The sequence below is a fragment of the Pipistrellus hanaki genome (genome assembly GCF_964339955.1).
Source record: "Pipistrellus hanaki genome assembly, chromosome: X".
Taxonomy (NCBI): domain Eukaryota; kingdom Metazoa; phylum Chordata; class Mammalia; order Chiroptera; family Vespertilionidae; genus Pipistrellus; species Pipistrellus hanaki.
In genome coordinates this window covers 102616191-102640385 of record NC_140524.1, presented here as the reverse complement: position 1 = coordinate 102640385, position 24195 = coordinate 102616191, and the positions used below count along the sequence as shown (strand labels likewise).

The 24195-nt window shown below is 56.4% G+C and overlaps 1 protein-coding gene across 7 annotated transcripts in view; it reads left to right on the top strand.

Annotated features, from left to right (window-relative positions):
* The first annotated feature begins 7005 nt into the window (after window positions 1-7005).
* The window catches only part of WWC3 (WWC family member 3), a 105968-nt gene continuing 88778 nt past the window's right edge, over window positions 7006-24195 (top strand). For 2 of the 7 annotated variants that reach the window (XM_084870008.1, XM_084870007.1), the window contains exon 1: window positions 7006-7771. In XM_084870008.1, the coding sequence (XP_084726134.1) occupies window positions 7092-7771 (680 nt within the window). In that variant the 5' untranslated portion in view covers window positions 7006-7091. The remainder of the gene's footprint in view (window positions 7772-24195) is intronic. The other 5 variants (XM_084870009.1, XM_084870010.1, XM_084870013.1 and 2 more) reach the window with 3 other exon arrangements.

The window sequence follows — 24195 nt, the reverse complement described above, 5'->3', positions numbered from 1 at the left end:
CAGAATCAAACCTGGAACCCTTCAGTCCGCAGGCCGATGCTCTGTCTACTGAGCCACACCAGCCAGGGCCAATCACTATTCTTTTAAAAGGACCTCCCACGGCTCCCTGGCCCCTTCCACCATGCGAGCCAGAAGAGGGTCCTCAGCCGGCCATGCTGGCACCTTGATCTTGGCCTTCCTGCCTCCAGGACTACAGAAATAAATCCGTTGTTGGTAAGCCACCCCATGTGTGTGGTATGCTGTGCAAGCAACCTGGACGGACTACACGTAGACCCCAAACTATGCAGCTGGTCCCGATGGGGACACCAGGGACGTCAGGTGAGAATCCAGCGTTGCTTCTATCGTGCTTGGTCCAGGCTGGCCCTGCCAGTTTCTGCCTCTGTGCCAGGTGGGCCTGGCTGAACGTCATGGACACTCGGCCTAAAGCCGAGTGGCAAACAGATCCAGGCTGGCGCTTGCTCTCTCTCTTTCTCTCTCTCTCTCTCTCTCTCTCTCTCTAAGGCAGCAGTTAGCTTCTTCCCTTTGTTTTCTTTATGTATTTGTTTTTTATCAATTTTCAGAGAGAGGAGGAGTGAGATGGAGAGAGAGAAACACTGAGGTGAGAGGGAAACATCGATCGGCCGCTTCCTGACGCCTCCCACCAGCATCCAGCTCCAAACCCTGGGCATGTGCCCCGACTGGAAATCCGCCAGCAACCGGATGATGCCCAACCAACTGAGCCCGGCTGGCCAGCGCCAGATCTAGGCTCTTTGTTCTTGTTCTTGTTCTTCTTGTTCTTGTTCTTCTTGTTCTTGTTCTTGTTCTTCTTGTTCTTGTTCTTGTTCTTGTTCTTGTTCTTCTTCTTCTTCTTCTTCTTCTTCTGTCTCCTCCTTCTCCTCCTCCTCCTCCTCCTCCTCCTCTTCTTCTTCTTCTTTAAATACCATATTTTCTGGCATATAAGACGACACTGTGGTCTAGTAAAAAGCCTGCTCAGATTGGCCAGAGTCAGAGAGGCGGTCTATTAAAAAAAGAACTGGTGTTGCCTCGGAAGTGGGGGGCAGTCTTATACAGCAAATATAGGCCTATGTTTTAACTGTAAAATTAGGGGGTAGTCTTATACGCCGGAAAATACGGTATATATTTTATTGATTTTTTACAGAGAGGAAGAGAGAGGGACAGAGAGCTAGAAACATCGATTAGAGAGAAACATCGACCAGCTGCCTCCTGCACACTCCCCACTCAAGGGTCCCAGGTTCGATTCCAGTCGGGTACATGTGCCTCGGTTGCGGGCAGATCTAGGCTCTTAATGTGCTAATGCGGGGCGAGTATGGGCATTGGCTGTGTCGGGGCAGGGCTTGGCACCTGTTAGCTGAAAAATACGCTCCCCTGATTTTGAGGCTGAGTAGCGAGAACCCTACCAGATGGCTCTTTGAATCAATCTTGTCAAACCTCTTTTCTTATATGCCCCCAGCCCTCCGTGTATAAGACGGCGCTTCCCAAAGGCATGGGGCTGGGCCGGGCCTGTCAGTGAGTGACCCCCCCCCCCACGCCCCTGCTGCTAGACCGGCACCGTGCTGTGAGCGGGACAAGGCCGAGAAACAGAGCAGCTGGTGATGGAGTCGGAGGTGAGCCGGGTAATTCCTGGGTCACCCTGGCCCGGCTGTGGAGGGCCCAGACACTGGGCCACAGGCGGCTCTGGGCACTTCTTTGAGGGCATTCCTGGGTGGCCAGCCTCCGGACCAGCAGCCTAAGGACAGCAGAGGTGGGTGGGCCTCTGATCAGTGGAAGGTCTGATTCAAACAGAAACATCCCCTCGCCCACCGACAAGGGCGAGCTGCCACTGCTTGGCTACCAGGCCTGGCTATTGGCTTCTCCGTCTTTGGACTTGAACTGAGGCATCCGCTCCCCCTGGGTCTGAGCCTCCTGGCCTTGGGCTGGAGCTACACCACTGGCTGTCTGGGGCCTCCGGTTTGCTGACTGCAGGTCTTGGGGCTTGTCAGCCTCCAGGATCACGTGGGCAAATTCCTTATGATGAACACACACACACACACGCACGCACACATTCACACATGCACACACACACACACACACACACACACAGGCCCTGTTGCCTCTGTTTCTCTGGAGAACCCTAACCATACGGAGGCCCGATGGGATGACCGAGTGGTGGGTGCCAGCAGATCCCTCTGTCCGGTCTGACACTGACAATGTCTCCAGACCTGCCTGCCAGGTGTCCCTGGGGGCCAGGCCGCTCCGCCTGACGGGCGCTGATATATGACCTCCGTCCGGGCTGTTGCTCCAGGATCCAGCGAGGTTACACGTGTTCCAGAACGGTTCCGCTCATGCTCCAGAAGAGACCCATTTATAACGCGAGTGTCATCCAATGAAACAAAATGTTAATGACCCGGAGACCGCTCAGCTCTGTCTGCTCAATCCTCCGCTCGGCTCTGTGGGCCCGAGACTTCCAAGCTGCTCCGCTTGGCTTGCAAGCAGAGGCCTGCAGCTTGAGAATCTGTTTTTGCAAACACACAGGGGACCAGAGTCAGAGCCCCACGCAGGAGAGGGGCCGGCCGGAGGCAGTGCGGTGCGGTAGGCTGGCTCATGGCAGCTGCGTCTTCCCGAAACGGAGCTTGGCCTGGGACCCGTTTCCCACTGGCTCGCAGCATTGTGTGTGTGTGTGTGTGTGTGTGTGTGTGTGTTGGGGGGGGGGGGCCACGGCGGGAAGGGAAAGGAGTAGAGATGTAGCTGTGGGAGCGCAGACGGGGAGGAAGGAAGTGGTGAGCGGTCTAAGTTTGGGAGGGAGATTGCTCTAACATTTTTTTAAACCTGAATTTGAGTAGCCCAGGTGCAAACGGAGTCCGCGTACAACGGGATGGCCTTGACCTGACCCCAAGGACATCGCTTTGCTCGGAGAAGCCGACAGACACAGCGCAGGCTGGGGCACGGACACGGACCCAGTGCAGCTGCCTGGCCCAGCCCAGGACTCTGCCCCAGTGCCCTGCGTCTGTGCCCAGCGGGCATTAGCAAAGGACAAAACACTCCACCGGCACCCAGGATGGGCCGCAGCCGCAAATCAAGGAAGTCCAGCCCCCTCTGCACACCACATCTACACACAGCTTTTGCCCATCACAAGCCGATAAGCGCCAAGCTCAAGAGGCAAAGGCGTGAAGCGAAGGCTCCTTCTGAGCCGGGGCGAGGTGTGGGCTTGGGGATCTCGGGTGCCTCTCTTCCCAGTCCCCAAACCCGCCTGGCGGGGAGGAGCCAGCACCACATCTGAGCTCCTCCCAAGCTGGGGATTTGCATGATTCAAATACCGTGTGCAGAGCGCCCAGAACCGAGTCATGAGCCCAGCATCTGAAGAATGCCAAACAATGAGCCGTTTCTTCGGACCCAATCGGCCCGTTTCCGTTTCCCTCTTAGCACGTTGTGCGGAATCACCCGATGTGTCACTTCCTAGAACACGCGATTGTTTACACGAGTGAGCGCGACCTGTCCGTGGTGTTTATCCCTCCCCTCCCAGACGCTGAGGCCGTTTCACAGCGCTGATCGCCACCCCCCACCCCTCCACCCCCACCCCCCACCCTTCCCCCGGAGCCTCTCAAGCACCGAATGTGCGTGCCTGCAGCTCCTACCTTCCTCCTGGAAACAAAGGCTCCCCTTTGGGAAGAGGGGCGGGAGCGCAGGCCGAATCTAATTGAGAGTAAAATTCTTCAGGCTCCGCGCCGGTCTGGCATGCGGGGAGGGAGTTGGACTGACTCCCTCACAAGCATCTTAAAGAAAATATTCCGCGAGGGGGTTCCCGGAGGGTCCGGGCGGAGGACAATTATTTGCGTCTCGATTACCGGGGGCCCGAGTGGGCTTCCCCTGCGCCGTTTCCATCAGCGGTTCCATCAGCGGCCCGGGCGGAGGAGAGGGGTCCGGGCGGAGGAGAGGGGTCCGGGCGGAGGAGAGGGGTCCGGGCGGGAGCAGAGGGGTCCAGGCGGAGGAGGGGGGTCCGGGCGGAGGAGGGGGGTCCGGGCGGGAGGAGGGGGGTCCGGGCGGGAGGAGAGGGGTCCGGGCGGGAGGAGAGGGGTCCGGGCGGGAGCAGAGGTCTGCAGTGTTTGCACTTTTGTTGCCGGCCAGGCCGGTTCTAGCGGGGGCCATAAAGAATGCATGCTTGTGCGCTCGGCTAAGACCGGAGTCCTTCCCCAGCGCTTTGTGTGCGCATGTGCTCACCGTGCAACATGGAAAGCCCCGCTGCCTGCAAGAAAGACGGCCTTCTTCTCCCTGACAATACACGCACACGCACTCCCTCTCTGGGGCAGAGCTGGGGAGTCCCCCCCCCCCACCGACTTCTCTTGCACCCCCCCCCCCGCACGGGTCTTTAGGGGTCACCAGCGGCGGCCTGGACCAACATTCCAAGTCCGAAGGACGGATGGTGGGACGGGCAGGCCTCGGTCTCCCCACGTTCTGGCCTCTTGCAAGCCGGCTCACTTAGGAGGCGGATGCGCGGGGCCTCCTTCACGCAGCGGAGTCCCAGAGGCCCTGGGCTGCGGAGAGAGCTGCATGAGGGCCCCCCTCCCCCTCCGGCTGCTGTCTCATCGCAGGGCTCTCTATTCCTGTGCAAAATGCCGCTGGAGATGCGGGGTTTGTTGTTATGATGATCAAACCGTTCATATTTGCTAAGTGCCAGGGAGGCAGCCCGCTCTCTCAGGCCAGGCCTCCTGGAAGCGGAGGGGGTTCTCATGCCAGTGAGTGAGTGAACCGGGTGCCAGCTGATGGAGGGGAGAGGCCTGCTGGGGCAGGGAGGAGCTGGCAAAGCCAGGGCGGCCAGGGGAGATCTAGAGTGTGAGGTGCAGTATTGGGGGTCCACCGAGGCAGGGGGGCTGGGCTGTCCAGGTGCAGACCGGGTCCCTGAGAGCCTGTCAGCCCAGGCCCAGCCTCCCAAAGGCTGCGGCCGGGGAGGAGAGCTGGGTGGGGCGCCGCATCTGTTATGCAAATCAGCGAGGGTTTGATGACAGCAGCTCCAGGAGCCAGGAATTCGGGCTCTGGACTCGGGAATCCCAAGCCCAGAGCCTCAGTTTCCTCATCCAAGAAGGCGTCCTCTAGGTCTCCCAAGGCCTCCAGAGCCTCGGATTGGTAGCCAAGCCGCAGTCCTCAGTGCCTGTTTCTTTGTCCAGCGGCAGACCCAGGCGGTGGGGCGGGCACAGACTGTCCTGTTCTCTGCAGCACCTCACCACCGGCACGATGGATGCCTGCACGTAGTAGGTCTGCAGTGCGTCCTCACACCTGTCCCCCTCGGAGCAACCCCAACCCCTTCCTCTTTATGGCTACTTCCCCCCCCCCCCCCCCGTGTCCTTCCTTCTGCCCCCCTGAGCGGGACGTTCTTTCTCTCCGCCTCCCCCCGCAGAGGCTGGCTGGCCTCCAACACGCGGCGGCCCCATCCAGGGCCGTTTCCAGCGGGAGCGCCCAGATTTGTGACACTGTGAGCTGATATACCGCCTGGGAGGGCCAGGGCGCAGCTCTAGCCAGGCCATGTAGGGTGGTAAGGTGTGTGTCTGTGTGTGGGGGGCAGGGAGAGGGGGAACAAGGCAGTGGCAGTCCTTTCGGCCATAAATCATGCCCATGGGGGGGGGGAGGTGTCAGAGCGGGGCGCTCTGCACGGGGCTCTCCCTGCAACTGAAAATCGCGAAGTATTTGCTCTTCAGATGCTCCCCCCAGGCCGCTGCGGCAGGGCATAAGTGCGCAGGTTTCACTGGTTATAGCATTTCCTGGTAAAACACGCAGCGGACGGCCGCGGGGCAGCGGGGAGCTGGGCGGTGTTGGGGGAGGAGGGAGAGAGGCCTTCCTTGGATGTGTCCCCACCAGCAGTGTCCATGCCTTCGCGGTCTTCTTTTTACAAACAACTTTCCCCTTCCGAGAGCGATATGATCATTTTACAAACAGTTTGGAAGGTAAATGACTTAAAAAAAAAACAAAACCCTCCCCCTAAAAGGAATGCAAATAAATGGCTGCGAGCATTTTGGACCGGTTCCCTCTAGTCCTGTGTATCTCCATGTGAATCCCTCTTAGGGTTTTGAAAAATACGTTTTTATTGATTTCAGAGAGGGAGGGAGAGGGAGAGAGAAACATCAACGATGAGAGGGAATGGTGGATTGGGGGCCTCTTGCACGTGCCCTGGGAATCGGATCGTGACCTCCTGGTTCCCGGGTGGACACTCAGCCCCTGAGCCACACCGCCGTGTGGAGGGTTTTCCTGGGGAGCTTTGCATCACTGTTAATAGGGTTTTAGAACCTCGCTGATATTTTCCTGACATTAAGTCTTGGGCCAGGGATCTGCAGTACTAACTGGCTGAGGGGCTTTGGTGTCAGAGAGAACCCCAACTTTGGACTTCAGTTCTCCCCGCTAGAGCTGTGAGTGGGACATACATGGTCAGTGAGGGCTCGTGTTTTCGGGGTGGAAGTGGCTCGCTCCCCAGCCCACTTGGTTCTGCGCTCAGACTATGGGATCCTCCAGCCGCAGGGACAGAAACGCTCAGGGCAGCTCAGGGCAGATTCCGGACCAGCGCTCCAGGGCTCTCCGAGGCCACCAAGTGGCCACCTGCCCAGCTCCTGCCACCCAGGAGGGCCGGGCCTCGGGTTCCTCCTCCAGCTCCCAGCTCCCTCTTTCTCGAGACCACCTTGCGATTAGGGAGACCCGGGGTACAGCTCCCCCGAACCCCAAAAAGGCAGAGGGGAGGCCCCAGGCCCCGGGGACTGGGTGAAGTCAGGTGACCGCCCTGTCCCCCTGGGAATTGTCTGGGCCCCAAGGAGTCAGCCTAGACAGGCCCGCCTGCAGCCCGGGTGGGGCGCCGTTCTGAGGCCCCCCTTCCCCTCGGCGGCGGCCCGGGGGCGGACGGACGCGGTGGCGCCCATCCTGGCCCCCGTGAGGAGGTGGTGGAGCGGGAGGAGAGCGGGAGGGGAGAGGGAGGAGCGCGGGCCCGGGGGGAGGAGTGTTATGGATGGGGGGGAAAAAGAGCCGCCGGCCGGGTCGGAGGAGGAGAAGCTGCGCACCGGGTGGGGGCTGAGGGTAGAGGAGCGGAGCGGCTCGCAGAGCGGCCCCGAGGGAGACCAGAGGCGGAACAGCCGGCGGAGATGGAAGGCGCTGCAGCGGGCCTGGGAACGGAGCGCGAGGGGGCGGGCCCGGGGGCGGGCCGGGGGCGTGGCCTGCTGACGCCCCGCCCCTCCCGGCCGGGCCGCGCTGCGGAACGAAGATGGCCGGGCGCGCCGCGGGAACTGAGGAGTCACCCGCAGCGGGGGTGGCCGCCGCTCCGGGGCTGTGACCCGACGCGCGACAGCGACTCGCACGACCCGGACACAGCCGGCTGGCTGCGCGCGCGGCCCCGCGCCGGACCAGCGGGCGGCGGGCGGGCGCCGGGGCTCGGGCGCCCGGCGGAGGATGCACCGGGCGCGGCGGGCGGCTCCCCGCGGCCGCCCCCGCTCCTCGGGCCGCGGGCCGTAGTGCTGGCGGAGGAGGCGTCGCGCGCGGGGCGGCCGGGCGGCGGGGCCCGCGCCGTCATGCCCTGGCTGAGCGGCGGGCGCCGGCGGCGGCGGGGCCAGGCGCGCGAGGCCCCGCGGGAGCCGCCGTCCGTGCAGACCCCGCGGGAGCCGCCCGCGCCCGCCGCGCCCCCCGCGCCCCCCGCGCCGCTGCGGGCCCGCGAGAGCGCCGAGCTGCCGCTGCCCGCCGGCTGGGAGGAGGCGCGCGACTACGACGGCCGCGTCTTCTACATCGACCACAACACGCGCCAGACGTCGTGGATCGACCCCCGGGACCGGTAAGGGCGTCGGCGCGGGGCCCGGGCAGCGCCCGGACGCCCCACTCCTGGGGCTCACACACAGGTTCGGGGGCCCCGGGAGGTCTCCGGGTCGGGCGATGAGCAGGGCGCCCCGTGTCCCCATCCCCGGGGCCCGGGCCGAGGATCGAGGCGCCTCCTCTCCCGGCCTCGGCCTCCTCCGGCCCCCGCCGCGGCGGACGCACCGACCGGGTTCCCCCACGTCACCCGGGACCGGCGCCGGGGAGCTGGGCGCCGGGAATTTCCTCTCCCGGGGCTGACGGATGGCCCTCTTTTCCTCTTTCCGCCGCCGCCTCGCCCAGTCCCGCCGGGCCTCTGCGGCCCACCGCCCCGCTTCGGCCCCGGGAGCACCCCGGCCCGCGGCGGCCGCGGAGCTGTCACCTTGGAGCACGGACTCGCGCCCCGCTCGCCGGTGCGGCTCCGTCTGGCGGCTCAGCCCGGGTTCCATGCAGGGAGCGCCGCCAGGGGGGACACCTCAGGGCTCCCAGATCGCGGGGAGCTGCGGGAGCCTCTTCCCAGCCGCGGTGGGTAGTGACTCCGCAGCGCCTCAAACCCCGAGTGAGAGTCCCGATGGAAACAGCCTTGTGTGCGCGGCCAGAGGGAGGCTGATTAGACCCAGATGCTTTGGGGAGAAACGGAAAACAAGGGCTGAATTTGAGGTCCCCCCTTTGTGCGAGCAGTGAATAGGGCACCAGGTTGTCTTATTATTCATGCAAATCAGCCGTATGGAGTCAGACACGAATTCTTGCATGTAATTAAGCGCGGGGAATGGAGCTTTTCTTGAACCCTTTCAATGGCTCGGCTGCTTTTGCTGAGATGCAGTTTTCGTGGGCTCGGGAATGCTGGTGGACCCGAGTGTTCCCCCGGTTATCTGATATCTTGTCCTGTCTGGAGCAAATTCGGCCCCGGCCCCAGCGCCAGAGGAAACACTCCGGGCTTCCCGGTGACTTGGAGACTTGAAAAGGCCGAGCGTGGTGTGACATCGCGCCCGCTTCCGCCTACCTGCCCAGCGCCCCTGGCCCTGGCGCTGCCAGAGAGACCCGCGGGAGGGAAGCTGCTAGAATTATTGTTGGAAGCGTTTTTCTGGGTTCAGACAGGGAAAAGCAAAACAAAGCCCCACTAAGCAGAAGCGACGTGGTGCCCTGAGCACTGCAAACCCGGGACTCAGAAACGCAGTCAGGGCTAGCACGGCTGTATGGGTTAAAAGGATGCTTAGTTATTTTGAAAATCAGGTGAGATCATATTATAATTTTAACCGGAGGCCAGGGCCACAGCTGTCTGATCCAGCCTCGGATGGTTCTGGAATTGCTAGAACTGCTTGGAATGCGGTGCCCTTTTCTGCTGTGTGTGTGTTAAAAACCCAAACAACTGGAAAATGAACCAATTAAGAGGAGCGTTTTGCTTAGCAAAGGCTGAGGCGCGTTTTATGAGGGTAATATAAAACAGGGGTGGTTCCACTGGAGTGGGGGTTCAGGGGGAAAAGCATACGCTGAAGCATTGCCTTGTGTGTGGAGGGACCCAGCACAGGGGTGAGCAGACCCTCCGGCAATGAGCTCTGCGCTCGTGCACGCTGCCTGCTTTCTCCCCCAGAAACCTGTGCTACTCAATGACCCCCTCCCCTTGCAGACATTTTCAAAAGCCTGCTTTCTGATGCCCAGAGTGTCGTCTGAGTGAACACCAGTGGATACTTTACATTTTTGGTAAAGTAAAAACATGTGTATACGTTTATGAGACATTGTTTTTATAGCGAGTGAAAATTCAGCAGGGGACAGCTTGGGCTGCAGCTCCCATAATACCTTGCCCGAAATATGTATGGAATGTTGGGCAAGCCGCAAACAGTGAAGGGGAGTCTCTGAAGGGTGTAAATGGTGTAATAGTCATTCTTCTTCTTCTTTCAAAACAGAGCCCTGCCGGTTTTTTATAGGCGACCGGTTGTCCTGTAAAGTCCGACTTGCTTTATGATATGGAAAAACCGTGTGGGAGCACATTTTCTCCTTATGCAGTTAGAACCCCCCTTGAGTGGCCTTTGATTCATGTGATCAGAAAACGGTGTTCAAGAACTGAGGACTTTCCCCAAACAGCTTCCAAAGACAGAACTGGCAGGAGAGAGAGAGAGGCAAGTTGACAGGTTTTTCAAGAAAATGAAAAATGAAATCGAAATCAGGGAGGAATTTCGATGTAGTAGGTGAGGCGCACATTGTTGCTGACTTAAAACATTTCATATGTCAAGTAATTTAGCACGAACTGCAATAGTATAAATATACTGTTGGCCCTAACCAGCTTGGCTCAGTGAATAGAGCATCGGCCTGTGGACTGAAGGGTCCGGGGTTCGATTCCGGACAAGGGCATGTACCTTGGTTGCAGACACATCCCCAGTAGGGGGTGTGCAGGAGGCAGCTGACCGAAGTTTCTAACTCTCTATCCCTCCCCCTTCCTTTCTGTAAAAAGTCAATAAAATATGTTTAAAAATGTATACTGTTGTAAGTGAAGTACCCGAGGGCCCTTCTAGAGTTTTCTGTTCATTCCACTTATTGTTGTGTTTCACAGCACTTGCTGTTGCGGGCTCAGGGCATGCCGGTGAATTACTGAGGCTCTGCTTTCTTTTTCAAGTCACAACAAAGAGGCTACAGCCTCAGGGAACGTCTTTACAGATGTGGCTGCAAACATGGCCGCCCTTCCCAAGCAGAGCGCTTTGGTTTGCTTCGGAACCCCCTTAGGTTTAAACGCACCGTCTCTGCAGGTCAGCACTGGGAGGATACTTTGCAGAGCTATTGGAATCATACCAAAAAACTTTCTTTAAAAACATAGAGTTAGTTCATCATTTCTGTGGCGGGTAGTTCCTGTGGGTGAGTCTTTTGTGGGATTCTAACATATATGAGCTCAGAGCGCAGTCACCACTGTATAAAAAGGTATTTCCCATTTAGGTGGAAAATGAGGGGAGAACCTTTTGGCTTCCTTTGGAAAACCCAGTGCCCTCGACAGCTGTACGTCCATACGTGTGTCCCTGAGGGGCCATGTTGATCTGTCCTATAGGGGAGCCGGGGTGCCATTGCAGGGGCCGTGCGCTCCGGCGCGGTTTCACATCCACTCCTGGCAGTGCCAGCCTGGAGCAGCTGAAGCATGGTGACCCGTGGCACGTTGGCGACCCAAACAGTGTAAATGACCTCGATGATGGTGTAAGGCCCAGATGACGGCGTCACAAACACTTTTAGGGACCCTGTGTTCACGGGACGGGTGCGGCTGCACTGCATGGAAGAATTCCGGGGCTATAGTAAGTCCTTGGGGCAGGCTGTCGCTTTAAGGAGCGAACAATCCATGTAGGGAGTTTGCCAGGTTGGAGCCCCGCAGAACGGAGCCAGGTGACATCACTGATTGCTACCTTCTTGGAACGCTCATTTAGTATTAATTAATAGGACGCTTACTATATTTATCCCACAGTCTATTTTGGTGTTCTAGAAACTTTCTGATAAACAAGTCCTGATTCCTCCATTTTTCATTTCTAGGTAGTGTGTGCACGCACGTGGGGGAGTGTCTTGATGTTAAGGACATAGCGGTGGCCTCCTGCAGGAATGTTCTTCCATTTAAATGATCAACAACTACTTCTTGGTCTATTCTTGGGGCTAATATCTTTCTTTTTCTTTCCTTCCCTTTTTTTTTTTTTTTTTTTTTTTTAAGTGAATGGAAAAGTCATTCATTTTCAAAAATAGCTCCCGGATGTTTGGAAATCTCTTAAGTTTCCTTTTCGTCCCTTTCACTCTGATTCTGGAAGTGGAAGCAGTGTGCTCCACCGTCTCCGCTCTGCCTCAGGAGCCCTGGGCCAAGTGACAGTGAAAGGTCAGCTGGGGAGCCCGGGGGCCGCGTCCAGCCCAGTCCTGCTCAGGCTGGCTGCCTTTCCGAGAAGTGAGATAATGAATCTGATGGGATAAAGCAGCGCTGCATCTCCTGCGCTCAGTTGCTCCCCTGTAAGTCCAGTGACATGGAGAACTCTTACGGAGATTCTTGGCCTCCTATGTGCGAGGTCGGTAGATGGGGACGGTTGTCTGGGACAGACAGACAGATGTGTGAAACGAAGACAATGGTGGTTACCAGATACTATTGGCAGCTGGCGATGGCTTCCAGGAAAAGGAGGGAGGACTCACTGGAGCCTGGGGTGGTCTTTACTCTCACCCGTTAGCTTCTGGGCTGAGGGTTTGGGGGCTTTCTCAGCGCTAGGGAGGAAAGGGGGAACGCGGGGAAAGCCCTGGAGATGAGGAAGTGCTGGACGTGCTCGGAGTAAATGAGGGAATCGGACAGTTTGACCCAGAGTCGGTAGGGGAGGGAAGACTCAGGCAAGACCACACATAACTTAGAGTCCCAGGGGTCTTCAAACTACGGCCCGCGGGCCACATGTGGCCCGCAGAGGAGTCTGATCCGGCCCGCCAGGTTTTTTGGGCAGTGAGCGCAGCCGAGGTGTTACAGTAGGAATTAGTAGTTCATATAGTCCGGCCCTCCAGCTCTCTGAGGGACCGTGATCTGGCCCCCACTTTAAAAAGTTTGAGGACCCCTGACTCTCAGCGTCGGGGTCGGAGGAGCTAGGACTGTCCTGTTCGAACTTCTCATTTAGCACGTGAGGGCCACAGTCAAGGTGTGCGTCCTTCTGGGAGTTGGAGGGACATGGACTTGAACTTCTGACCAGGAGCCAGTGCTCTTTCCACTGTGCCACCCAGCTGCCCGATCCTTATTCCGTCCATCCATCCATCCATCCATCCATCCCCAATCCCTACTCCATCCATCCATCCATCCATCCATGTACCCATCTGTCCGCTGTTGCACAGCCTCCTAGTCTCGGGCACTCCTCCAGGGTCCGGGCCTGCAGTGGTGAGCACCAGCAGCCTGGCCCCTACCTCCATGGGGCTTACCGTGCGCTTGTGTATTCCTTTCCTCCCCCCGAGGCCTCACCCCGCTGTTGCTGCCTGCTGGTTCTCTTCGCTGACATCCTTGGGTCTGTGGTTAAGGCAGATGTATGTGGAGTGCGTACTGTGAGCCAAGTGCTCTGGGCATTTGCCTGGATGCTTTCACTGAGAGCCCACGAAGGCCGCACAGGTGTAGGTGGGCAGGTGATGAAACTAGGCCAAGGGCGGGTGCCTGGGTAACCTTGATTCCCAGACCCAGTGAGGGGCAGCATCTGCCCAACTCCAGACTCCAGCCCTCCCATGGCTGGGTCTGTGCCCCTTGCTCTGTGTGGTACCCACTGGTTATTTCTGTCGGGCACCCATTGCTGACTGATCCTGACCCCCTCCCTGTGGTAGGTAGAACAATGACCCCCCAGAGACGCCCATGCCCTCGTCTCCGAAACCTATTAGTAAGTTGCCTTCTGTGGCTAATAACCTTTGTAGGTGGGGTTAAATTCCGAATTTTGAGATGAGGTGATTATCCCGGATTAGCTGGTGGGCCCAGTGCAATCACAAGGGTCTTTGCAAGAGGGAAACAGGAGGCTCAGGCAGGAAAGGACGTGGCAGCAGAAGCAGATGTCACGAGTCATGTGGTCACGGGCCCATCATGCAGGCAGCTTCTAGCACGGTGGGGAACGTGCGGCCCGCAGCCCGCATGGGGCCTGAGAGATCACGTGGTCTGGCCCTGCCAAGGCCTTAGGGGCGAGCTAATTGAATGTCTGACCAACTAGAGCAGGCTCACTTTAAGTTGATGATTTTATAAGACCCTCCAGTGATATTATAAATACCCCAGGGCCCTGGGCACAAACAAGACTCCAGCCCTGCGCCGGCAGCCGGAAGAGGCCAGGAGCTAGGTTTTCCGGAGAGCGGGGATGGCACACAGCCCTGCTGACACCTCGATTTTGGCCGAATGCACGGATCATGCACTTCTGACCTCCAGAGCTGAGAGACAATGCATTTGGGTGTGTTTTTGTGCTTTGTTTTGTTAATCCTCACCTGAGGATATTTTTCCATTGCTTTCCAGAGAGAGTGGGAGAGGAAGGAGGGGAGGGGAGGGGAGACAAACATCTGTGTGAGAGAGACACAAGGACTGGTTGTCTCCATGCGCCCAACCCGGGGCGTGGAGAGAACCTGAAACCCAGGTCTGTGCCCTTGGCCAGGCATTGAACCCGAGACTCTTCCCTGCGTGGGCCGATGCTCTCGCCACTTGGCCACACCGGCCAGAGCGCCTTGGTGGTGTTTGGAGCCGCCTGGTTTGAGCAGTTTGTGCACAGCAGCAGTAGGACACTAAAGCACCGAGTGAGCGTGGGGGCTGCCCAGCGTGGCGTCTGTGATAACAGCCCAGGAGCCGGCGTTTATTGCAGGCTCAGGTGGCATCACACTAAGCATTTGGTGCCCATTTTCTCCTGACCACCCCCTAGCGGTCCTTATTGCTGTGGACTGAGCCGGAGTCTTGCCCACGTTAGACACCAGGTCGGATGTGGTGGCTTGCCACATAGGGTCGGCGGGCGGGCGGATCTCCTGGAGAAGAGGCCAGTTGGGAACCTCAGCGGGTTTCACAGACAGTGATGGGCTGAGCTAGAGCGCCAGGCCCTAGGCCTAGACCGGGCAGGGGTATGGCAGAGGAGGTGTGAGGGGAGCGAGAAGGGCCAGCAGTTAGCGATGCTTGGGTTCAGGTAGGTGAGATCGGGAGGGGATGGAGGAATCTGGCTGACCTTAGGACGCCCGAGACTCACCAGGGGTCCACCTGCCCCCCCCCCCCCCATGGACCCCACTCACACGCCCTCGCTGTTTCGGCTGCTGCTGGTGATTGTGAGTACGCAGGGACTTGGTTCCTTAGAAAAGCTTCTAGAATACCTTGGCATCAGACCACATGTGCTCACCTTACTGTGTTGCTGATGGGCAGTGTCCTTGCAGAGCCAGCTGGGGTAGGTGCTCCTCTGGAGCGGGGCTCCTTCTTTGCTGGGGGGCTGCTCTGTGGGGTGTCTGATGGTCACCAGCACCAGTGGTCTCTAGTCAAAGACGCCAGGAGCACACCTGCAAGTCACTGCGACCAAAAGTGTCTTCAGACATTGCGACGTGCCCCCTGGAGTGGGGGTGGGGGTGGGGGGTGGCAGGGCAGCATGGCCTGGTTGAGGACCTGGAACTGCTTTTTTTTTTTTTTTTTTAATATATATATTTTATTGATTTTTCACAGAGAGAAAGAGAGAGGGATAGAGAGTTAGAAACATCGATGAGAGAGAATCATCGATCAGCTGCCTCTTGCACACCCCCTACTGGGGATGCACCCGCAACCAATGTACATGCCCTTGACCGGAATCGAACCCGGGACCTTTCATTCCGCAGGCCGACGCTCTATCCACTGAGCCAAACTGGTCCCAGCTGGAACTGCTTTTGTCTAATGGTTACAATAACTCATGCTTAGGCGCTGAATCGGTTTCAAGCAGACTGACAGTCACTGAGCTGTTATATACAGAGGGGAAGACCACAGAGGCCTGATGTCTGTGTTCCCACGAAGAATGGATGTTAGCCTGGCCAGTGTGGCTCAGTGGTTGTTTGTGGCCCTATGAACCGGGAGGTCACAGTTCCATTCCTGGACATGCCTGGATTTCAGACTCTATCCCCAGTGAGGGGTGTGCGGGAGGTAGCTGGTCAATGATTATTATCATTGATGTTTCTATCTCTGCCTCTCTCTTCCTCTCTGAATTCAATAAAAAATAAAAGGATGTTAAACATATTTATATGACAAACCCTGAATTTACTATACCATAACAAACAGTACTAACAGCATATGAGACTTTGGGATATATTTTAGTACGAGCGTATGCTTCAGTGTCTAGAATATCCTCAGCTGATAGGTGGTTACTGAATGCCAAGTGTACACACACACACGGTGGAACAGAAGTAAAGGAATCTGTGAGCACTTCGTGTTCTGCAGCAACGGAGAGAGCTGGCTTGGCCTTCTGAGTGGTGGGGGGACGGGCGGGCGGGCGGGGGTGTCGGTCTGCCTGAGATGCCCCCAGACATTCCGATTCCCTGTGGACGAAGCTCGCTTCTGCTTTTGCTCAGAAGCTCTGCAAGGGCAGGGCGGGGGTCTGAGAGGCTGCTGTGGAGCAGTGCCATCGCCAGAGAGAAAGAGAGAGAGAGAGAGAGAGAGAGAGAGAGAGAGAGAGAGAGAGAGAGAGACCCATCACCCAGGCATGTGCCCTGACCAGGAATCGAACCAGCCACCTCCTGGCTCATAGGTTGCCATGCCGCCCAGGCAAAGGCCCCCCCCACCTTTTTATTTTTATTTTTTTTATTTCCGTGAAGCTCAGGGAGCTGAGGGAGAGAGGGAAGGAGGACGGGATCTGCTGGGCCACCCCCAAGGGCACAGAGCCCTGCAGTTCGCTGGGTGGGCCTCGAGCGGGGCCAAAGGTCTTCCCAGGGACTCCTGTGCGCTGGCCTCAGTGCGGCCCGGGGATGGGGCCGGGCCAAGGCCACGTGCAGCCCCGGCAGGACCCGGGCAGCCATTGTGGGAGACGGATTCTTTGTGCCACTCGGAGCTCTGTTTGTGGGAAGGCGCTGACTCCAGTGTGGGGAGCCCCGAGCGTGTGGGTGGACTGGATTTGCCCTGAACATCACCCCCGGTTACAACAATTGAGATACAATCCATGTATCATAAAATGCCCCATTTTCAAGCATACAATTTGCTGGTTTTTAGTATATTGCCCGGTTGTGCAACCCTCATCACTCTCTAGTTCTAGAACGTTTGTATCATCCCCAGGAGAAACTCTGTGCCCAGGACCAGGCGCTGCCCATCTCTCTCCGCCTCTGGCCACCAGTGATCTGTGCTCTGCCCCCTCCACATGCCGCCGCTGGGTGTCCTGTCCAAACGGAGCATTCAGCCCGCGGCCGGTGTCTGCTTATCTCCCCGAGCCTGATGTTGTCGGGCTTTATCCGTGTGGCAGCACGGATCGCCTCCGTTTCTCTTCCCGGCCAAACACGGCTCCCCCGCGCGGCCCGGCTCCTGTGGGAGCCGCCCCGAGGTGCCCTCCCGGCCGGGGCGTTCCCCGCAGAATACAGGAAATAGCTATGTCTTGGATTCCATTATGTCAACTCCCAACTGTTTTACTCGCAGAGAAATGACCATTCATATGTTTACAGTGTCAGACTATAAACATGACCTCGTGTACTCGATGGAAAAAAAACGAGGTCCGGGCTGGCCATGGCCAGCGGTGTCTGTCTGCCCGCTCCCGCTGCCGGCTGCGGCTCCTCGGTAGCCAGAGCGGCCTCCCGAGGGCCGGGCAGCGGACCTGGCCGGAGGCTCCCGGGACCGCAGCCTGGAGCCAAGAGTCACAGCCATTTTGTGCCAGGGCGAGTGGAAAAGTGATATCGGAGGTGCTGGCGCTGAGCACAATTGCAGTTGGAAATCTTGAAATGGAGAGACTTTATGAGTTTATTAATTTCTCTCTGCACATTGGCCCAAGACGATCATTTGTTTATTTTTCAAGGAGAAGGTGCCCTTGTCCTGGGGGCATGGGCAGACCTGCTTCAGGGTCGGGCTGTCATTGATCGACCTGGGCCTCCCCCTAACCTCTCGCAGATTCGCTGTCTTCCCATAGGAAGCGGCCGGTGTGGGCCGTGGGGAAGGTCCGGGGGGGCGGGCAGTGCAGAGGCTGGGCCATGCCCCGCAGCCCCTGCACCGGGCAGCTCCAGTGCTTGCATGGGGGCCGCCTCGCAGCCGGGTCGGGAGGTCGCTGGTCTGGAGGCCAGACGGGAAGCCCCCGGCACGGCAGGTGCAGGTGCCGAAGGAGCCTGAGGAGGGAGGGATGCTGTCGTGTTCAGGTTTGATCGCTGGTGTGCCTGCTTGGGGGATGCCTGTGGGATGGTGGGGATGGGGTCAGGGGTGGGCAGTAGATTTGTTTTTCTTTTTGTGTTTTTTTTTTGTGTGAATCATATGAACATATGAACTTTTCGAAGAATTGAATGAAGAAAATCAGCATAGGTGAACAGGGTGGCGTTATACATGCGAATTTAAGAGCCCTTCCTCCTCGCCCTCCTCCCTCTTCTCCTCCTCCCCCCTCTCCTTCCCCCTCTCCTTCCCCCCTCCTCCTCCCCCCACTTCTCCTTTCCCTCCTTCTCCTCCTCCTCCTCCTCCTCTTCCTCCTTCTCCTCCCCCTGCCCCTTCTTCCTTCATCTAACTCTGATACTTTCGTGTAAATTTCTCTGGCAAGTGTCTGCTCCCTAACTTGCACCTTGAGTATACAGTATTGCTAATGGGGATGTCACAGCCCAATACCGGTAACAATGTTGATCTTAGGTGGTTACTTTGTGGATTTGGAATTTCAAAGTTGTAACATTGTCTTTTTTGGAAAATCTCTCTTGCCCCTTTGCCCCTGGGTCTTGCTAATGTTCCAGCGGCAGCTCCACTGGGACAGGTGGGCGTGTGTGAGGGAAGCCCTGAGGGTTTGGGGTTGGGGAGGGGGAGGGCTGGCCCAGGGTGGCCGGCAGACCTTGCGTGTAGGTCAGGGACCAGGCTGGGGTCCTGTCCAGCTGGCCTGCCGGGCTCCCACCTCCAGGAGGGGCCTGGCTGCAGTGCCCGGATTCACTCCCTCCTCCCATTGTCCTTCTGTCCCAGAATACCCTGGGCGCACACTGGCCTACTTCTAAGAGAAAATGGACATTTCTTTTTGTCTTAAGATATTTTTATTGATTTCAAAGAGGGAGGGGGAGGGAGAAAGGGGTGGAAACATCAATGATGAGAGAGAATCATTGATCAGCTGCCTCCTGCACACCCCTCGCTGGGGATCGAGACCACAACCTGGGCATGCGCCCTGACCAGGAATTTAACTGTGACCTGGTTCATAGGTCGATGCTCAGCCACTGACCCACCGTGGCCAGGCGAACATTGAGGTTTTTAAAGAGGGGGTGATGCTGTCCTAACAGTAGGCCCCTATGAAGCGTGTTGTACTCATTTATGAAGTTTAATGTGACATCGTGTGACCAGTCAGCCAATAGATGCAGCCAAAGCAGCAGAACACTTAGTAATGAGCATCATGGCGACCGAGTTGCTGCTTGGTTGAGTTTTTCTCTGCAGCCAGCTGTGCTCGTCTCCCGCTGACCCCACTCAGTCCTCGGTGGGTGCTGCACAGATGTGCGTGGAAGTGACGGTGGGTGGCCTCGAATGCTCAGGCCCACAGGGGCCCGGATGTTGTTTCCGTTGCACCAGGCCCCGTGGAGGCATTCTTGCCATATGCGGATGACACCACACATGCCGATGGCTGTGTCCCAGTCCCGCCTCGCCACCTCTCCCGAGCTGTATGTGCACACAGCCAGGCTTGGTTTGGGGATTTTGTCTGAATGGGACTATACTATCAATTTTTTCTCTGCGACTTGCCACTTGCACTTAATATGCCTAGGTGCCATCTCCGCCATCAGAATACACAGGGCTGCAGCATGGTGACTACAGTTAAGAGTGCTATAGTGTATACACTGAGGGGCCAGTGTGTGTGTGTGTGTGTGTGTGTGTGTGTATGTGTATGTGTGTGTGTGTGTGTGTGTGTGTGTGTGTGTGTGTGTGTGTATTAGAGGCCCGGTGTATGAATGCGTGCATGGTTGGGGTCTGGCCACCCTGGCCAGGGGGAGGGGACGTGGGCGGTTGGCCGGCCTGCCTGCTGGTCAAACTCCTGGTCGAGGGGACAATTTGCATATGAGCCTTTTATTCTATAGGATATACACTGAGTGGCCAGATTATTATGTGTTCAGAGATCATCCTCCTCTGGCCACTCAGCGTATTTGAAAGATTCTAATAAAGTAAAATTTTAAAGTTCTCGTCACAAGAAAAGAACGTTTGCTCCTCTGTGGTGATGGATGTTAATGAACTTACATGGGGTGATCGTTTGGCAATATATGCATATATCAAATCATGTTGTGCACCTGAAACTAATACAGTGCTATGTGTCAATTTAAAAAAAGAATACACAGATCTACCACTATTCTTTTTAAAAATGTGTTTTTTGAGGTAAAATTCACGTAATAATAGGTCATTTTAGCATGAACGATTCTGTGACATTTAATGCAGTCACAGTGTTTTGCCCCCCCCCCCCCCCCCATCTAGTTCCAGAACATTTCCCTCACTCCAAAAGGAAGCCCTGTGCCCATTGGTAGTCACCCCCGCCCCAGCCCCTGGCAACCAGCAGTCTGCCCGTCTCTGTGGGTTTGTCTGTTCCCGTTTCCATCAATGGGACCCCGGGACATGTGGCCTTTGGTGTCGGGCTTCTGCCGCTCAGCATCATGTTTCTGAGGTCCCCCCATGTCGAAGGCGTCTTGTGTCTTGCTTCTGCTGTTGGTTTAACGCAAGATGCCCATTGTCACCGAGGACAGCTGTGCAGCCTTTGCCCGTGGGGGCAGCCGGCCCCTTTAAGAAAAATGAACTGAAGATCAAAGGCCAGAGCTCACCTTCAGCTAGCTTGTAGTCAGTTGCTTTGAGACAGAGAGAAGTGTAAAGTATTTCACATTTTTCCTAAAGTTGGGGCCAGGAAGCCAAAATCTAATACGTGGTAAGACATTAATAATCCAGATGCTGCCTCTGCGCCTGGTGCCACGGAGCCTAACAAACCATGAAGATCGCCCAGCCCTTTTCTCCCCGCGATGAGAAGGCAGCCCAGAAGCGACAGACCCACGTGACATAGCAGCCCAGCGCTGCGGCGGGCCAGCGCCCACCCCCTGCACCGTGCCCCCGCGTGCCCCTTCCCTGGGTTTCTTCCTGGCTAGATTTTCTTACATGTACGAGAATGCAGTGCTTATTATCAGTTGACGAACCAATATTTATTTTATTTATTTAAAATATTTTTATAGATTTCAGAGAGGAAGCGGGAGAGAGAGAGAGATACATTGATCGGCTGCCTCCTGCACACCCCACTGGGGATCACCCGAGCCCACAACCCGCCACAACCCGGGCCTGTGCCCTGGCCGGGAATCGAACTGTGACCTCCTGGTTCACAGGTCCACATTCAAACTCTGAGCCACGCCGGCGGGCCGAACCAATGTTGATTGAGTGGAAACTCTTTCCCAAACGCTGTCTGGCCCCGGGGGACTCTCAGCACAGTGTTTTCCAAACAGCAGCCTGTGGCTGAGCCCAGTCCGCATCTGTTTATGTACAGCCTGCAAGATAACAGTGGGGTTTCCCTTTTGAAATGGTTGAATAAGAATGAGAAGAGTAGTATTTTGTGAAAGTTGTGTAAACTCCAGTTTCAGTGTCGGTAAATAAAGTTTTGTTGGCGCGCAGCCATACTCACGCGTGTTGTCTGGGGCTGCTTCTGGGCTGCAAGGACAAAGTTGAGTCACTGAACAGAGGCCCTGTGGCCGCAAGCTGGAAATATTTACTCTCTTTACACAGAACCGCTGACCTCCAGCCCAGCCAGTGTGGCTCAGTGGTTGAGCGTCAACCTAGGAACCAGGAGGTCATGGTTCAATTCCCGGTCAGGGCACAGGCCCGGGTTTCAGACTCGATCCACAGTGGCGGGGGGGGGGGGGGGGGCGTGTAGGAGGCAGCTGACCAATGATTCTCTCTCATCAGTGATGTTTCTCTCTCCCCCTCTCCCTTCCTCTCTGAAATCAATAAAAATATATTCAAAACAAAACAGCTGACCCACGCTCTTAGGAGATTATGGGGTCTAATCAAGGTAACCATTGGCCAGTGGAAGTGGGGGGTGGATGAGGTGAGGGGTGCAGGATAGAAGATTCTAGAGGAAAGTCTAACCAACTAGAGAGAACGGGCTCAGAGCAGATGGGGACTTTTTAGTCAAGGAACCCACAGTAGGACTTCTCTCCCTTCTCCCCGAAAAAAAAGGATGTTGCATCTGTCATAAGACAACCAGGGGGAGTTCGATCACTTAAATGATAGGTGAATTAAGACTACTCTAGCCCTAACCGGCTTGGCTCAGTGGATAGAGCGTTGGCCTGCGGACTGAAGGGTCCCAGGTTCGATTCCGGTCAAGGGCATGTATCTTGGTTGCGGGCACATCCCCAGTAGGGAGTGTGCAGGAGGCAGCTGATGGATGTTTCTCTCTCATCGATGTTTCTAACTCTCTATCCCTCTCCCTTCCTCTCTGTAAAAAATCAATAAAATATATATATATAAAAAAGAAGACTATATAACAAAGCAGGAAAATAACCACTTTGGGAAAGATTTTCATTAAAATACAGTGGGTTCTGGGGATCTAATTGTGGTTATTGGTAATGTATTGTATACTTGAAAGTTGTTGAGAGTAGATCTTAAACGTCCTACTGCAGAAAAGAAGTGATAATTATGTGATGTGATGCAGGTGCTAGCTAACTACATCAGAGACCCTATTGCAACAAATACGTGTGCCCTGTAAATACATCCTCGCCCTTAAACTCCCACCCTGGTGTATGTCCATTGTATAATTGTCTGTGAATAAAGCCGAAAAAAGGACTTACACAGTTCAAAAGCGGATGCTTCATGCTACCCAGCGTTTTAGTTGCTGGGGGGGCGGGGGGCGGGAGGTAAGGGCATAGAATTCTGGGGAACAGGAAGTGTGTGCGCTGTTCTCGCTGCTAGTCGTGGAGCTGTGTACCCCCAGGAGATGTCCTTAGAGAAGATGTAGATAGGCTTTTGGAATGCCCATATGATCTTGCCCACCTTAGTGTTTAGAAACCGTGTGTTTCTTTCATTATTATTTCAGGAAAAGGTGGGGGTAGTGGCTCTCTAACGGTGGGCGGTGTGGGACCTGCGATGACACGCTCCAGGGCCCGGCTGCCGGCTGTGTGCACGCAGTGCCTCTCAAACGGCCTTATTTGCTCCCGCCGTGACCTCTGTGCCAGGCCCGGCCCCGGGCTGCCGGCTTCCCACGGCACCTCCGACCCTGCGCTACTCCACGCGGCCCCGGCCGATCCCAAACCATCCTCTCGCTAATCTCACTATTAAAAGCCAAGACACCAGGAATCAAACCCTCCCCCTCCAATATCATAAACCTCCAAAATGTCACCACGCAGATGGCATATTGACAAAAATGTCAAGGATTACCAAAAATAGCTTCTTGAGTTCACATGTGCTCAGGGGAGAAGAACGGAGGAGCATTTGCATTTTAAGTGCCACCGCGGTGGCCGGAACCAATAATTCCTGTTGGAGCGGCTCCCGGCCCCGGCTCTCTCGGGGCTTCGGGCGTAGTTTTAATTTTTAAATAAGAACTCGCGTACTCATCACGCCTCTGGAATTATTCACAGAGGGAATTCCTTCTCTTCTGCCATTTATCGCCCAACTCCTTTAAAAAGAGCAATCGCTATACGGCTTTATATAAACATGTAACAAATAAAAGACTTGTTTTTCCTGAGTCATTGTCAACAACTCAGTTTGAAATCGAGTGCCAGCTCAGTAAATATTTGGAGTCCAAAGTCTGCATTTCCTTCAGATGGGCTAATTTTTATCTTGTTATGTAAAGCCGAGCGACGTATCCCTGGCTCTCCGTCTGCTCCGGTGGTCAGCGGCCACTCTGCCGTTGGGTGGTGCAGATGCCAGCCCTTTTCGCACCATTGACGGCAGTCCCCTCGCTTGGCCCTTTGGGGGCAGAGGCGGCTGTTCTCGTTTGGGGAGCTATAAAACCTCGCGGGTTCATCCCGCCCAGGTGGCGGGGTGGGAGCAAGAGCCAAAGCCGGATTGCCCCGGGGGTGGTCAGTGTCTCGGACAGACAGCGATTGTGTAAGAGGAGCAATGCGACGCCTCAGGGTCACCCTCCGCCGGGGCCGCTGATGCTTCAGGGCTGCCCTTTTGCACCTGGAGGGAGAGACGGTCCCCGGTCCCGGAGGGCGCAGGGGAAAGTTGGGCAAGTTTCCGTGAAGCAGACCGGTGACATCATGGCACCGCTGGCTAGGAGTTACTGGAATGGGTTTGGGAATGTTTGCAGCGCTGCGAGGCACTAAGAAGTGGTTGGGTTTTGCCCTCCCCCCGAAGGCAGTCCTACATTCAAGTTCTCGTTCTTGTAGTCATAAATGGGTTTCGAAGAAACTGCGGTTCTTTTCCGCCCGGGAAGGTACAGGGGAGGCGGAAGTGCGGCCAGAGAGCACCGTTCCTTTGAATTCGGCCCCACGTTCATTGGAAAGACAGGTTCAAAGTCAGCTCTCCACAGCCAGAGGGAAGGCGCTGGCCAGTAGCACGAAAGCCAGTTTCTGAGCCCCTCCGTGAGCATAATCGGAGCAGCAGAGGCTCGGAGCCACGGGCAGCGTTTCTGTCCCCAGGCCCGGCTCGCTCGCAGATTCCCGCAGGAGCCACAGCCTACGCGGTGGCTGTCAGCAGCCAGTGGCCGGCCTTCCTGCCTGATGGCACCTCTCTCCCTCTCCCTTCCTCTCTGAAATCAATAAAAAATACATATATATTTAAATTTGTAAATCAGAGCACTTCTAGGGCTGAGACCTCAGAAGCTTACCTGATGCAACAATTCTTTCTTTTCATTCAAAAGAAAGAACGAGCAAACG